Raw genomic sequence first — 15,116 nt, 5'->3', positions numbered from 1 at the left:
CAGAAAAATTTTAAATGTGCAGTGGAATGTGAATAATTCCATTTAGTTTAGTGGGTGCAAAACAGTAATTATAGGCCATTTCCATAAACGCATTAAGTAACTTTAACACTTATGATTATCAGTACTTAGTTCTCTGAGAACAAATACACCCACCAAGACAAAAAACTCTTCAAAAAACCACTTATTGTGAAACAGGGTAATTTTTTAAAAATTTGCCTTTTGTTGTTGTTTCCTTTTTGAGACAGGGTCTCACTCTGTTGCCCAGGCTGGAGTGTAATGGCATGATCTTGGCTCACTGCAGCCTTGACCTCTCTGGCTCAAGCAATCCTCCCACCTCAGCCTCCCAAGTAGCTGGGACCACAGGCGTGCACCCCCATACCAAGCTAATTTTGTATTTTTTGTAGAGATGGGGCTTTGCCATGTTGCTCAGGCTGGTCTCCACTTCTTGGGCTCAAGCAATACACCTGCCTCGGCCACTCAACGTGCTGGGATTACAGGTCTGAGCCTGCTCTAAAAGTTGGTTTTAAATATCAAGGTGCATATTCTTGCCAGAGTTCCTACTTTGTGAATTAAGAAATTGTTTTTAAAAGAATGTACTATCTCCATTTTTTGGCAGCATATGATTTCTGATAAATTAAGCCAAACTCAAAGAAATTATAATAGGCTGGAATGATTTTTTTAACTTTTAAATCATATTCATCTGTATATATCTAAATATAGGTTCAATGACTCTACAGAATATTATCTAATGACAACTCTCTCCTTTATGATAACATGTACTTAAGCAATAGAAAAGACTATTCACCTCTTTTTGAATTTTCCTATCAAGATCTTTTTGTTTTTCGGCAATGGAATCATAATGCCTTTCTCTTAGGTCAACAATTTCTTCCTCAGTAAGAGGCCTAGAGAAAAAAAAAGGGAGGAGAAAAAGAAAAAACAAAAACTTCTGATGAGTCTAAGTCCAAATAAAACACTCAAAAGCCAGTGAAATTCTCAAATTTTGCTGTTAAAAATGTTAAAGCAATTTGCCACAACTTCAATTGTTAAGAGTAAAAAGTATACATCTAACATTTGCTATTATTCTAGTATATAAATTGGTGAGTTGATACAATATCAGAATAGTTTTTAAAGCACTACAGCCACCTTTTAAGAAATACGGATTTTATTTACCTTCATCTGGCTCTGCTTCAGCCATCTGACCTATGGGTATATACCCTAAACCATATCCCAAAATGCTCATCATAAAATACAGACGCCAGTACACTATTACACCCTGATCTCAGCCCTCATACCATTCTGGAACTCTTCTTAATCCTCCTAAATCACTCTGGCTTCCCCAGGCCCTTCATCCTTCCCTTTTCTTCCAGTCTGTCTGTCCCAATCATCTTCCGGCCTTGCTTTACTTACAACCAACATGGACACCAAGGCAGATCTGAACTACTTTCTTACCAACATACTCACCTTCTTGCACTCCTATCATTATTCCATATTCACTCAGTTTACTCACATTCTGACCCTGGGTCATTTCCATGATCAGCCCTTCCTGTTTCAGGCTGCTAGAGAAAACTGACATCAATTTGGCACTCGGCCCTCAGCAGTAGTCCTTTTACATACATGTGGCAACTCCTTCACATATCCTATACTACCAAATTAAAAATCTTCACATACTCAAGTTCCTTATTCATACTTTTTTTCTCTTAAAAGGCAATTTCACTCCACTTTAAGAAATGAGGAGTATCAACCATGAATCACCCCAACTTTGTGGCAACCCCCACTTACTTACATATATCCTTCCTATTCTCCTCACCATCCTCTAAAGAGGAATGTTCTTAACTTGTTCGGAGTCACCTACTACATTTACACTTTTGATTCATTCACCATTGAGTCCATCTCTCCTGCCCCACTCCAGAGAATTATCTGGGACCTTGTTCTATGAATTAGTACCTCTCTTTTACCTTTAACCTATTCCTTTTGTCTGTTTGCACCTCTCTTCCATGGGAAGGAAGGAAGGGAGGAAATGAGGGAGGGAGGGGGAAGGGAGGGAAGAACTAAGAAAAAAACCTCCATTTGACCTGTATCTATCTCAAGCTACTGCTCCCTCTTTCTTTCAGCCAAGTCCTGAAATTAAATGTATAATATCAATAGTCAGCACATCTAGCACTTACTATGTGCCTGGCTCTCTTCTAAATGTTTCACATATATTAACAAATTGTAATCTTCACAACAACCCTCCAAGGTAGCTATAAGGATTATACATATGAGGGAAGTGAGAGGAAGACAGATTAAGAGTATGGCTAAGTAAGTCATATAGTATGTGGCAAAGCTAGAATCTGAACCCCAAGTAGTGTAGCTCTTATTCTTAACTACTGTTCTTCTTTTGCCTTCATGTCCTTACCTCCCATTCACTTGTCAATTCGCTGTAGTCTACCTCTGCTCCCATCACTCCAGTAACTCTAGCAAAGGTAATCAATGGATGCTATGTTGCCAAATACAATGGACAATTGTAAGTCCTTATCTTACTACCTCGGTTTCATGGGACAGTTTCATTCCCATCTGTCTGTCTCCCCTCCCTTGGCTTCCCAAGCTCTCCTGGTTCTTCTTTTTGCCTACTACTTCTTGGTCATCTTCAGAATCCTCTTCTAGTCTCCGCCTAGTCAATCCTCAGATCACTGCTCTCTCACCATGCTCCACCTCTTCCCAGACCCCCACCTCAGTTAGGTGATCTTGGTAACTATCATGGTTAACTAGCCATTTATAGGTATTATCTCCTACTTCCGTCCCTCCAGCTCTAACTTCTGCTAGCCCTAATTATATATTAGGGCTTTAAAATTTTTTCTTTGAAATATAACTGAAATAAAATGAAATACAGATTTTAAGTGTTCAGTTCATAAAGTTTTAATACTTGTATACACTCATGTAACTTCCACTGGAAGCAAGATATGTGACATTTCCATCACTTCACATACTTTCCTTGTGCCCCTTTACAATCAGTTCTCTCACTTTGCTTATGCAATTTCTTCTGTCTGGAATGTCCTCCTGCTCTGCCTGGATACTTAGCACTAACCAACCCTTCAACAATCAACACCAGGTGTTATCCCCTTAAAAATGTCTTCTTGGATTTATCTCTCCAGACAAGAAGCTGTTTTGGACCAACAGCCTCTTCTCTATGGTTCCCTAGAATGTTCTATAATCACTATTTAATTGCTTTCCCTACCTCATGTTGAAATTAGTCATCTCGAGAATCTACCTCCCAGACCAGGATGTTCTTTCTTCTAATGGAGAGACTATGTCTGATTTTTAAAATCCCAGTGTCTAGCACGGTGCTTGGCACATGACAGTTGCTTAATAAATGTTTGCTAAACTAAAAAAAGTAAGGATTATATGTTCATAATGTAACACTGTATATGAAAATATTCTCTTGAAATTAAGAACGCTCTTTTGACTTAAAGATACTTAAGTAACATGCAATTTTAATAAAATACGTAAAAGCTGCTTAAATAATTATAGTACAAGGTTTTAGTTACTATTAAAAGATGTGAAAAAATTTAGAAGAACAAGTTTTAGAATGTATAAAGAAGGAAAGGGGTAATAAAGTTAAAAAATTTAAAAGAAATGTACTTATCAATACTAATGGTTTTAAGAAAACTAAAAAACATATAACAGGTACAACAGGAAAGCATCTAGGCACTTACATTAAATTCTTTAATATTCAAAACAGTCCTTTTGAGATATATTTGTCTCAATCTTATAGAAAGAAAAAACTAAAAGTTCTGAAATGTAAACTGCTTAATGTCTCAAAGTAAGCAAATGATAAAGCATGACTTCTTAAGAGAGTTTTCTTACAGTTCGCATAGAAGTTTTTTGTTTTGTTTGTTTGTTTTTTTAACAAAGCCTTACCTATGACTGCTTCCTGGGCTCTCCCCCTGTACAAAAATTAATTAAACAATTAAAACAAATTAGCTAAATTCCCTTTAAAGTAATCAATACAATTTTTATTCAGTCTAAATACTTTCAACTTACCCATTTTTATCAGAGTAAATACATTTCACTATTAAATATATTTCACTATTAAAAATACTTGAAACCAAAAGTTTTAAAAGTTTGCTACTTCTCCATAGCAAAATTTAGTTTACTATCTAGCTTAATTAAATAAAATCATTTGCTGGACATTTCTTAATTTTTTTTTTTTTTTTTTTTTTTTTTTTGAGGCGGAGTCTCGCTCTGTCGCCCGGACTGGAGTGCAGTGGCCAGATCTCAGCTCACTGCAAGCTCCGCCTCCTGGGTTTACGCCATTCTCCTGCCTCAGCCTCCCAAGTAGCTGGGACTACAGGCGCCCGCCACCTCGCCCGGCTAGTTTTTGTATTTTTAGTAGAGACGGGGTTTCACCGTATTAGCCAGGATGGTCTCGATCTCCTGACCTCGTGATCCGCCCGTCTCGGCCTCCCAAAGTGCTGGGATTACAGGCTTGAGCCACCGCGCCCGGCCAATTTTTTTAAACAAATATTTGTTATATACCAAATGAACTGGGGTCAGGATGGTATTAGACAACATATTCTCTATGTTCTCATTTATATTAACAGTTGATCCTCACTTTTTTGCAGTTTCTGTATTTGCAAATTTGCTTACTTGGAAAATTTACTTGTAACCACAAAATCAGTACTCTTTGAGCTTTCTTGGTTATTCAAGGACAGGCATGGAGCAGTAAAAATTTTGAGTTGCTCAGCAATGCACATTCCCAGATGAAGTAGAACAGGGCGACAGACACTCCGCTTTCTTGTTTCAACTCTCATGCTATAAACAAGTGTCTTTTTTACAGTCTATTTAGTGCCACACTGTTTGCATTTTTGTGCTTTTTGGCTGGTGATTTCTGTTTAAAATGGCCTCCAAGTATAGAATACTAAGTATTCCAGTGTTCCTAAAGGCCAAGAAGGCTATGATGTGCGTTATGGGGAAAATATGTGCATTAGGTAAACTTCATACAAGCATGAGTTTGTGCTACTGGCTGTGAGTTCAAAGTTAATGAATCAATAATAGATGTTTAATACGGTATCTTACACAGAAACATACATCGAATGAGGCTATATACTGATTGATGAACATATTGTGATCAGAGGCTTGCAGGAACTTAACCCTGTATTTCCCCTGCAGTAATGCTTCAGCATTCACTAATTTAGCATTTACAGCAACTTTATCAAACATAATTACAATAATGAGCATCAACTTTTTGTTTTCTTTCACAAGGTTATGAAATTATCTGTAGTTTTTTCCTCTAAAGCAAAGCATAACTATTTTCAGGATTTATTCAGGTTTATGCCTACTTCTTACACATTTACACTATTCATATCTGAAAGCTAAAATGTAATAGCAGGAATAAAAATCCAAATGGTCCACATTAGTTTAGAAAGTAGCACTACAAAACAAGATGACATTCAACTAAACCAAACACAAAATATGAAGTAAATGAGAGAGAAGAAGAGGGGTTAGCAAAAACAAAAGTAAACAAAAAAATCCCAAGCCAACCAAACAAAAAGCATCTTGGGAAAATACACGGAATCACCAGTTCTCTTGAAAAGTGTTATGATGCTGGGATGAATTCTAATGGAGGCTGAAAGAACGCTTACTTTTAACACTTGTCAGATGCTTTAAAAATATCATGTCCAGTGTTTGCTTAAACTTTTAAAGAGAAAGACATGAAGACAAAAGCGACCTTTGCAAAGGAAAAGTAAGTTCTATGAAATGGAATGATATTTTACTGGGAGAACAAACGGCTAAAATAGTTTCCAAAATGTGTCCTATCAGATGAAAAATATGTATTATTATTTTATAAAAGATTTTTTACCCACATTAATTTGGGAAGAGCTGAGTTGAACAAGTTTAAGTAATTCAGTTTAACAATAGTTTATCTCAGAACCTTTTACATGCTAATTTACATTCTAAGACTAGAATTCTATACATACTCGAGAAAGGCTGGACTAAAGAATACATTTTTAAAGGAAAAGATTAATACATTTTCTTCTTTCTCTAGAAAACAAAAATGACAAAGTGTCAACTTGCAGTGTTCTAGACTAACCAATTTTCAAGATGTAGAAAGTAGACCCAGGGAGGTTAAGTAATTTGCAGAAACGTACAATTAATTAACAATTAATTTAGTGAAGTTGCAAATTAGCATACAAACTAAAGTTCTAACTATACCAATGCATAAGAAATGCTTCTTAGCCTTTTGACTAAGGTCAAATGTTGAAATATACACCACATTTTGCTGATTAAAAAATGCACTCCCTTCATATTTTTAACACTTCTGTATTTGAGAAGCATCTTAAAACTTGCTGAGTTTTATGAGATGAAATGTAGAAAATCAACACAAAGAATAACTGATAAAAGAGATGATGGCTAAAGTCAGAAACTGTAGAATAAATATGTATAAAATCTGACATCAGAATCTATGAAAACTATAAAGAATGGGCCTACTCCAAAGCTGGGTGAAGTGGTACACACCGATAGTCCCAGCTACTCAGCTGAGGCAGAGGCAGGAGGACTGCTCGAGCCCAGGAGTTTTAGTCCAGCCTGGGCAACATACTGAGATCTTGTCTCTCAAAAAGAAAACAACAGCAACAACAAGAAAACAAAGGGTCTACTCTGGATTGTGAAGTATTTTACCTACCTAATGGCAAGAGGTTAGAAATATTAGAAGTACAACTTTCTGAAGTTCCTTGGGTTTCTGTATAATGCTTTAAAACCTGTATGTGTGTATAGTGTATCTTAGTATTTGGAATTATTTTCTAATATAAATTAGTAAAACAAGGAAATAATAAAGAACTAAAAAGTAAAAATAAAAACTAGAAAATAAAAATTCTAAAACAAAAATAAAAATTATAAACATAATTGTTAGAACTAATGAGATGATCAATGAGAAAAATACAAGCTTTGTACTATTATGGAAATACTTACTTCATCACTTTCTACTAGATTCTCAAACTGAAAGGACAAAAAAGTAAGTGTTAGGAGGAATATTTGTCTTAGGTATACATCTCGCAAGAAATTATGTTACTTTTTTCACTTAAAAATAATATATCTTTATATTTGTAAGATATTTAATTCAAATGCCTCTTTAATACATCATTTCATTTGATATATTCAACAGTCCTAAAAATGGCCAAGGCAAGCATATACTATTTTAATTTATGACTTTCTATGAATGAAAATCAAACAGAATTATAGCAATTTTCTACATAAATCAGAACTAAAACTTTCATCTGAATTGAATATTTCATACAAGTATTTTCAGTCCATGCTACCAGAATATTCCACTTCACTTGACTTCAGAACAAATGTCATAAGAAGGAAAATTATTCAAGGAATGGGGACTAAAAGATACCCAAATAAGAATTTCCCAACATGTTTATATTTATTTATCTATTCATTCATATAGTTATTTACTGAAAATCTACTAAATGGTCGTTACTATCCCCAAATACAATGTCTTTCTAGAGATAGGAATGTAAACAGTTTGATCATAATGTGATTAATACTATTATGTCAGTGACCTAATGAAAGTCATTACTATTATATCACTAAAATGTCTGCATTTTAAATATAAATAACTTGATAAGTAACCACCTGAAAGAAAAGGTTTTATTGTTAATACTATTTGGTTTAAAGATTGAGAGGAAACAATGAATTCAAAAGGTTTAGAAAATTAAGGAATCTCTCTAAAAAGAGAATAAAACTGTTAAAGTTATTATCTTTATCTTATTTTTATATTGGTTTGTGATTTTTAAGTATCTAATTCCTGCCTTACACGTTTCCTTATTAATACAGAAGGTCATGAAGTACAGTGTTCAAGCTTTGGAGCCAGGCAGTTTGGACTAGAATTTAGGTTTTGCCACTTACAGGTTGTGTAATATGGCCCAATTTCTCCACCTGTCTAAGCCTCTGATTTTTCATCCATGAAACAGGGTGACCACCACCTGTTTACAACAGAGTTGTGATGACATTCTTAATTTGTATGGTGGAGTGGCTAGTTTATACAGTAGGTAAGGAATAAATGGTAGTTTCTATTATTATATTTTACATTCAAAGAAAAAGTGACTCGGTGATTCTGCTGTGGAGTTACTTAAACTCAACTTCCTGCTTTGTTTCTGGGCTTTCCCGGCTGGGGCAGGCCAACCATCTCTCATTATACCCACTGCCCTAGTGAGCCACTATTACTGACAGAAGAGTACCTTCTCCCTCACTTATGTAGGGTGGGGGGCAAAAGCTATTAGAAAAACAGAACCATAATCCTCTGCAAACTTCTTCCTATTCATTCCTTCCCCACTGCTCCAACTCTTTCAATCTTCACTAACATGAATAATATTGAAACATAAACAGTTCATTCTAAATTTGGGTCCAGATCTTTCCCTCTTTACAACAAAAAGCCCCTTCTGCCTTTCTGCAGGCACTTTTAATCCAATCAAATTAATGACTACTTACCTCTATTGTTAAGTGCTCACCTCTTGAGCATGTTCTAAAATACTTGGATCTGGGAAGGAAAACAGAGTAACTTTAAAAAACACAAATAACTCTATTGATTGAATTAATATAGTAGCATAAAAGCATTTATTTCCTCAAGAGCAACTTCAAAATCTCTAACATAGTTATATTTATAAAAAAAGAACAACAAAATTTATCTAAGAATATAAAAAGTCCAGATTTTTAAACTTCATTATGGCTTTGTTTAGTCAACTAATATTTCTTTCTATTGGTACTAATATTTACTGTAATAATTTACTGTATTTACTACATTGAGTAGAATACATTTTAACATGTATCTCATTATGTTTACTACATCAAGTACCTTGTCAAAAATACTGATGTGTTAAATAATATATAAAAATATGTTCTGTTTTGTTAAAAATACACAAAACATTAACTATCTAAAACATTAACTAAAAGGATATATGTCAATATGCTAAGAGTAGTTATCTTTGGTGGTGGAATCATGTATCTTTATTCAAGACTTTGTTATCTTCCCATGCCCTCACGAATACAAGAGAGAAACAATGCATATACATGTCAATGAAACAATCCATTACATTATTTTTTCCAACTAGGGCCAAATATTGACTTTAATCATTCTTTTCTGCCTCTATTAAACTTACATGTAGTCAAATAGGAATCTTCTTTATTATATCTTCTCCAAAGATATGTCTACATTCTAAATACTACAGCATCCAAGCTGGCATCCCAGGACAGGGCCACTCACAGTCCTTTGTAACTGGAAAAGCCCGGAGATTGAGACTTTCAGTCAATGTGGCTCCTGTTACAGCTGCCAAAACTGATGGAGAACTCCATCCCCATACAATGGGGATCCAAATGTACTAAGTGTTCCTAAAGCATCAGGATTCATGGACAGAAAGCACACTTTTAAGAAATAGGAAGAATCTTGGGGTTAGGACACATCAGAATTCGTTTGCTTTTCTTTCTTTTTTGGAGACAGGGTCTTACTCTGTCGCCCAGGCTGGAGTGCAGTGGCGCAATCCTAAGTCATTACAGCTTTGCACTCCTTGGCTCAAGTGATCCTCCTGCCTCAGCCTCCCCAGTAGCTAGTAAAACAGGCATGCACCACCATGCTTGGCTTCACTTATTTTTGTAGAGACGAAGTCTCAATATGTTAACCCAGCCTGGTCTCAAACTCTTGGGCTCAAGTAATTCTGGGACTCCCAAAGTTCAGAATTCTTTGTATTATATGTATGTGTGTGGATGAAGGTTTAGTGAAAGAGAATGTCGTATCATGACTGAAGGAAAAAAATAGCAATGAAATTATAGGAACTATTTGTTCCTGCTATAATCTTTATCTGCTGATAGATGCAAATCTGTCTCATTGCCCACTAAGATCACTGGTAAAAAGCAAAGAATTTGGTATTACAATTCCACAGATGTCATGGAGTACATCCAACATAAATGCAGTACCCTTAATCTTCTATCTAGTGCCTCCACTCTTAATCTCTTCTTTATTTCTCAAACAAATACAGAAATGAGTTGAACCTTCAGTAGTAGCACTGGGTTCTGGCATTAGGATTCCTGCTTACAGTGCTATATGCTTCTCTCCCTGCAACCATCACTATCTTCCGTGAATGAAGAATCTGTCTCTGATTAATGTTTCCTCCTCCAGGTTTACTGAGTGGTACAGCTGAATAATTAGAAATAAAGCTCAGTAATACTATCAATAGGAGCCATCAGTATGACTTCACTGCTGTGGCAAAGCCCAAAGCTAAGTAGAATACTGTCGAAACCAAGGTAACTGTTATACTACATTTATATTAGATGGCAGAACACCATGTTCTAGTCTAATCATACATAGATAATACAAACTAACTTTAGTAGTAGGCAAAAGTGTTATCTGTTGTAAATGTCTCCCTTTTCTGTCCCCTCTATTCACAGCCAGCTATAGTGAGGACACTCATGTTCTCACATGACTCTGAATTCCTGAGTATCTGACTAAGCTAGAATCAATCCCTCACACCTCATTTGACTGGTTCAGGGTTACACAGAAACTGAGCAGGGAGAGACAATATCCTTCTAAGAGCTCTAGAGAGTTGCTGGGGATTATGCTTTCTGACAACATGCAATGAGAGGAATGAACTAAACTGAAAGAGTGCTCTGACAGCATCAAAATCATCCCTAAGAACCAGATGCATCCCACCCTGCTCATGGTTTTTGGTTATTAGTTGAGAAACCTAACATCCCTATTATAAATGCTACCCTTTGCCTAAGATGGTTTTAACTGGGCTTCCGTCCCCACAAAATCCTGATTAATAAACATGAATATAAGTGATATGACAAGGGAGCAAATTAAGAATAGCAATAAATAAAACAAGAGAAAAGCAAAATGTATTTGGGAAAAAATTCAAACTTTCCTTTTAAAATGGATTAGATTGATACTTTGCTCACAAAATGCGTATCTTGACTCCTACCACAATAAAAGCTAAGATTATACTGACAAAGTAAGTATTCAATTTGGCAAACTCAGGGGTAACGTTTTTATCAGGGGAGCTTTATCCTGTAACTTATCTGAAAATACCAGAAACATAATATGTGTATATTTCATGAATTAAGAGTTACTTTTTCAAGTATGCTTGAATTATGTTTATTTGTTCAAACATTACTGATGACTGAATAGGACCCTCAGACATGTGATGCATTAAATTCAGTCACTGACATTTTGCCAACTTCCAGCCATATAAAACCATAACTTTTCACATACTTTTCTATATTGTATGTAATATATATTTTAAAAATAATTAGAAAATCAACTTTCTAATGGTCTGAAAGGACCATTTCAGATTTCGGAGAGCTATTAAGAAATGAAAAATGAAAACTCAAATCTTTCCTATTATTGGACGCTTAAAAGCCTAGCAAATTTGGAATATACCTTTTACAATGTTTCCTATAATAAAGTATCCTGACATTTTCTGTTCTTTCCTTCAGTTTTGTTCTCGATGAGGCTCTTGGCAATCAATCCTTCACTACTTGCTCCTAGGTAAGGATGAGAATATAAGTGAAGGGTAAGCGGAAGAACTGGGGAAATGAATGGAAGTACTCAACTATTAAACTTTAAGTCAAGTTTTATACTTTTATTTCATAAGTATTTATCAAGTGCCTCTCAAGTGCCTGGCACTGTTCTAGGTGCTGGCAATACAACTGTCAATAAACAGATAAAGGCCCTGCCACCTTGGAGCTAACAATTTGGGAATTAATGACAATAGACACCTAGATAAATGCATCAGATGATAGTAATTGCCATGAAATAAAGTACCTCATGCTGTTTTCCATCAAGTTTGTACTAATTCACATTCCCACCAACAGTGGCTAAGTGTTTGCTTTTCCCCACATCCTCGCCAACATCTATTGCTTTCTAACTTTTCCATAATGGCCATTCTGACTGGCACAAGATGGTATCTCACTATGCAATATATACAGGTAAAAAATCTGCAGTTGTACCCCATAAATCTATAAAAATTATATGTATCTTTTTTGAGACAGAGTCTCACTCTTACCCAGGCTGGAGTACAGTGACTGGATCTCGGCTCACTGTAACCTCCACCTCCCGGGTTCAAGCGATTCTCCTGCCTAAGCCTCCCAAATAGCCGGGATTATAGGTGTAAGATGGTATCTCACTATGCAATATATACAGGTAAGAAATCTGCAGTTGTACCCCCTAAATCTATAAAAATTATATATACATATATATATATATTTTATATATATATATATGTATATATTTCTTTTTCGAGACAGAGTCTCACTCTTACCCAGGCTGGAGTGCAGTGGCTGGATCTTGGCTCACTGCAACCTCCACCTCCCAGGTTCAAGCAATTCTCCTGCCTCAGCCTCCCAAGTAGCTGGGATTATAGGCACCCACCACCACATCTGGCTAATTTTTGTAATTTTAGTACAGACGGAGTTTCACTTTGGCCAGGCTGATCTCAAACTCCTGACCTCAGGTGATCTACCCACCTCGGCCTCCCAAAGTGTTGGGATTACAGGCGTGAGCCACTGCACCAAGCCTATACCTTTTTTTTTTTTTATTTTAAGAAAAGTACCTTAGAGTGAGGAAAGTGACTGGAGAAGGGAGGTACTGTTATTTTATTTTATTTTATTTTATTTTATTTTATTTTATTTTTTGAGATGGAGTTTCGCTCTTGTTGCCCAGGCTGGAATGCAATGGCATGATCTTGACCCACCACAACCTCCGCCCACTGGGTTCAAGCGATTCTCCTGCATCAGCCTCTCGAGTAGCTGGGATTACAGGCATGCGCCACCACACCTAGCTAATTTTTTGTATTTTTAGTAGAGACAGGGTTCTCCATGTTGGTCAGGCTGGTCTCGAACTCCCGACCTCAGGTGATCTGCCCACCTCAGCCTCCCAAAGTGCTGGGGTCACCGCGCCCGACCAGGAGGTTATTTTATGTAGGGTGGTCAAGGCAGACCTCTCGGTTAAAGCAAAAGCAGAACAAAGGCCCCAAGGAAATGAGGGAGCCAGCTAGACGGATATTTGGAGGAAAAGAATTCTAAACAGAGGAAAAGCAAAAGCAAACGCTCTGAGGCAAAACTCTACTCGGTACAATCTAAGAAAGTGAGAGGGTCAGAATGGCTGGAATGAAGAAGGAAGGGAGACAAGGTCTAAGAGATAGCCAGGGTCAGATCACAGGCCTTTATAGACCATGGGAGGAGTTTTAGATTTTAATATTAATTAGGTAAGAACTCACAGAAGAGATTTTTGTCTTTAGCATTCACTCTGTTTTTTAAAACTTTTATCATGAACCTTTTCAAATATGCACAAAAGCAGAGAGAAGAGATTCATAAGCCCCCCTGCACCCATTACCCCACTTAAAAAGTTACTACTTCCTGATCGTGTTTCATTTATACTCTTTTTTGTTTTATTTTTTTGTTGGTATTTTACAGCAAATCTCGGACATGTTATATTACTCTTACTTCAACTGGCATCTCTAATTAAGTATTAAGAACTGTTTTTTTTTTTTTTTTTTTTTTTAGAAAAGCTAACATACCAACAAAATTTAAAGTAAATCTTTACTATTATCTAACGTCCAGTCCAGTCTATATTTCTACTTCCCCGATTATCTTTTTACACATGATTTGTTCAGATTAGAATCAAACAAAAGCCACACAGTATGTTTGCTTATTAGGCCTCTTGCACCTATTTTAGTCCATATCAGCCCCTTCCCAGCACCAGTGTCTGTTTTCATGCCATTGATTTGTTAGATAAATTGTGTCACTTGTCCTACAAAATTTCTCACTTTCTGGAATTACCTGATATTTTTCCTCTTTAACTTTTTCTTCTATCCCCTATATTTCCTGCAAATTAGTAATTTGATTTAAAAGTCTGATTATACTAAGCTTAATTTTTTTTTTTTTTGAGACAGAGTCTCGCTCTGTCACCCAGGCTGGAGTGCAGTGGCCAGATCTCAGCTCACTGCAAGCTCCGCCTCCCGGGTTCACGCCATTCTCCTGCCTCAGCCTCCCGAGTAGCTGGGACTACAGGCGCCGTCACTTTGCCCGGCTAGTTTTTTTTGTATTTTTAGTAGAGACGGGGTTTCACCGTGTTAGCCAGGGTGGTCTCGATCTCCTGACCTCGTGATCCACCCATCTCGGCCTCCCAAAGTGCTGGGATTACAGGCTTGAGCCACCGCGCCCGGCCAAAGCTTAATTTTTTTAGGCAAGAATGCTTCACTTACGGTACTTGCTATTGAATCAAATCATAAGGAACTTTATTTTTGCCTGCCTCACTTTTACTGATGATCTGTAAGTTAGGATAGTTTATGTCAGCCTAATCCATCCATCATAATGTTTCACATCAAGCTTTTACCAAATGGTTTTTAGCATCCACTGATAATCAGTACTCAGTTCTATTATTTCACTAGAGAGTACAGAAATAATGATTTTTTTTTTTTATGAGACAGAGTCTCGCTCTGTGGCCCAGGCTGGAGTGCAGTGGCGATCTTGGCTCACTGCAAGCTCCGCCTCCAGGGTTCACGCCATTCTCCTGCCTCAGTCTCCCAAGTAGCTGGGACTACAGGCGCCCGCTGCCACGCCCAGCTAATTTTTTGCATTTTTAGTAGAGACGGGGTTTCACCGTGTTAGCCAGGATGGTCTCGATCTCCTGACCTCGTGATCCACCTGCCTTGGCCTCCCAAAGTGTTGGGATTACAGGCGTGAGCCACTGAAAAATAATGATTTTTAAATTCTATCATTTCTTAAGAATGTATTAGCTATAAGAACTTCACTGGAAGATCCTTAAAAGACAAGCTGACATATGTTTTAAGAGACCAATTAGAAAGCTATTATAATAGTACAGCGAAGAAATGATGGTGGCTTGAATCACAGTAACAATAGTGGGAGTAATGAGAAGTAATTCTGAAGACAGGGCTGACAGAATTTGCTAATATAAGGATGTATATAAAAAGGAAAAAATCAAGACTATCTCCTAACTCTGAGGCCTGAACAATTAGGATGGATTTGTTATTTACCAAGATGAGGAAGCCTGGGAAAGAAGCAGGTTTGTGTTTTTAGATGCCTTGAGCTTGACATTCATATAAAGTTAGAGTCTGGGTGAG

The 15,116-nt window shown here is 36.6% G+C and overlaps 1 protein-coding gene across 4 annotated transcripts in view; it reads right to left on the bottom strand.

Moving 5' to 3' along the window:
* The window catches only part of AP1AR (adaptor related protein complex 1 associated regulatory protein), a 39,688-nt gene that overhangs the window by 8,333 nt on the left and 16,239 nt on the right, over positions 1-15,116 (bottom strand). For all 4 annotated transcript variants that reach the window (XM_033215013.1, XM_033215012.1, XM_033215011.1 and 1 more), the window contains exons 2-5: positions 8,473-8,521; positions 6,949-6,975; positions 3,898-3,923; positions 806-902 (exon numbers count right to left, since the gene is read on the bottom strand). In XM_033215013.1, coding sequence (XP_033070904.1) covers positions 806-902; positions 3,898-3,923; positions 6,949-6,975; positions 8,473-8,521 — 199 coding nt within the window. The remainder of the gene's footprint in view (positions 1-805; positions 903-3,897; positions 3,924-6,948; positions 6,976-8,472; positions 8,522-15,116) is intronic.

Source organism: Trachypithecus francoisi, unplaced genomic scaffold (genome assembly GCF_009764315.1).
Source record: "Trachypithecus francoisi isolate TF-2019V2 unplaced genomic scaffold, Tfra_2.0 Lachesis_group1, whole genome shotgun sequence".
Taxonomy (NCBI): domain Eukaryota; kingdom Metazoa; phylum Chordata; class Mammalia; order Primates; family Cercopithecidae; genus Trachypithecus; species Trachypithecus francoisi.
This window is presented reverse-complemented; position numbering and strand designations above follow the sequence as displayed.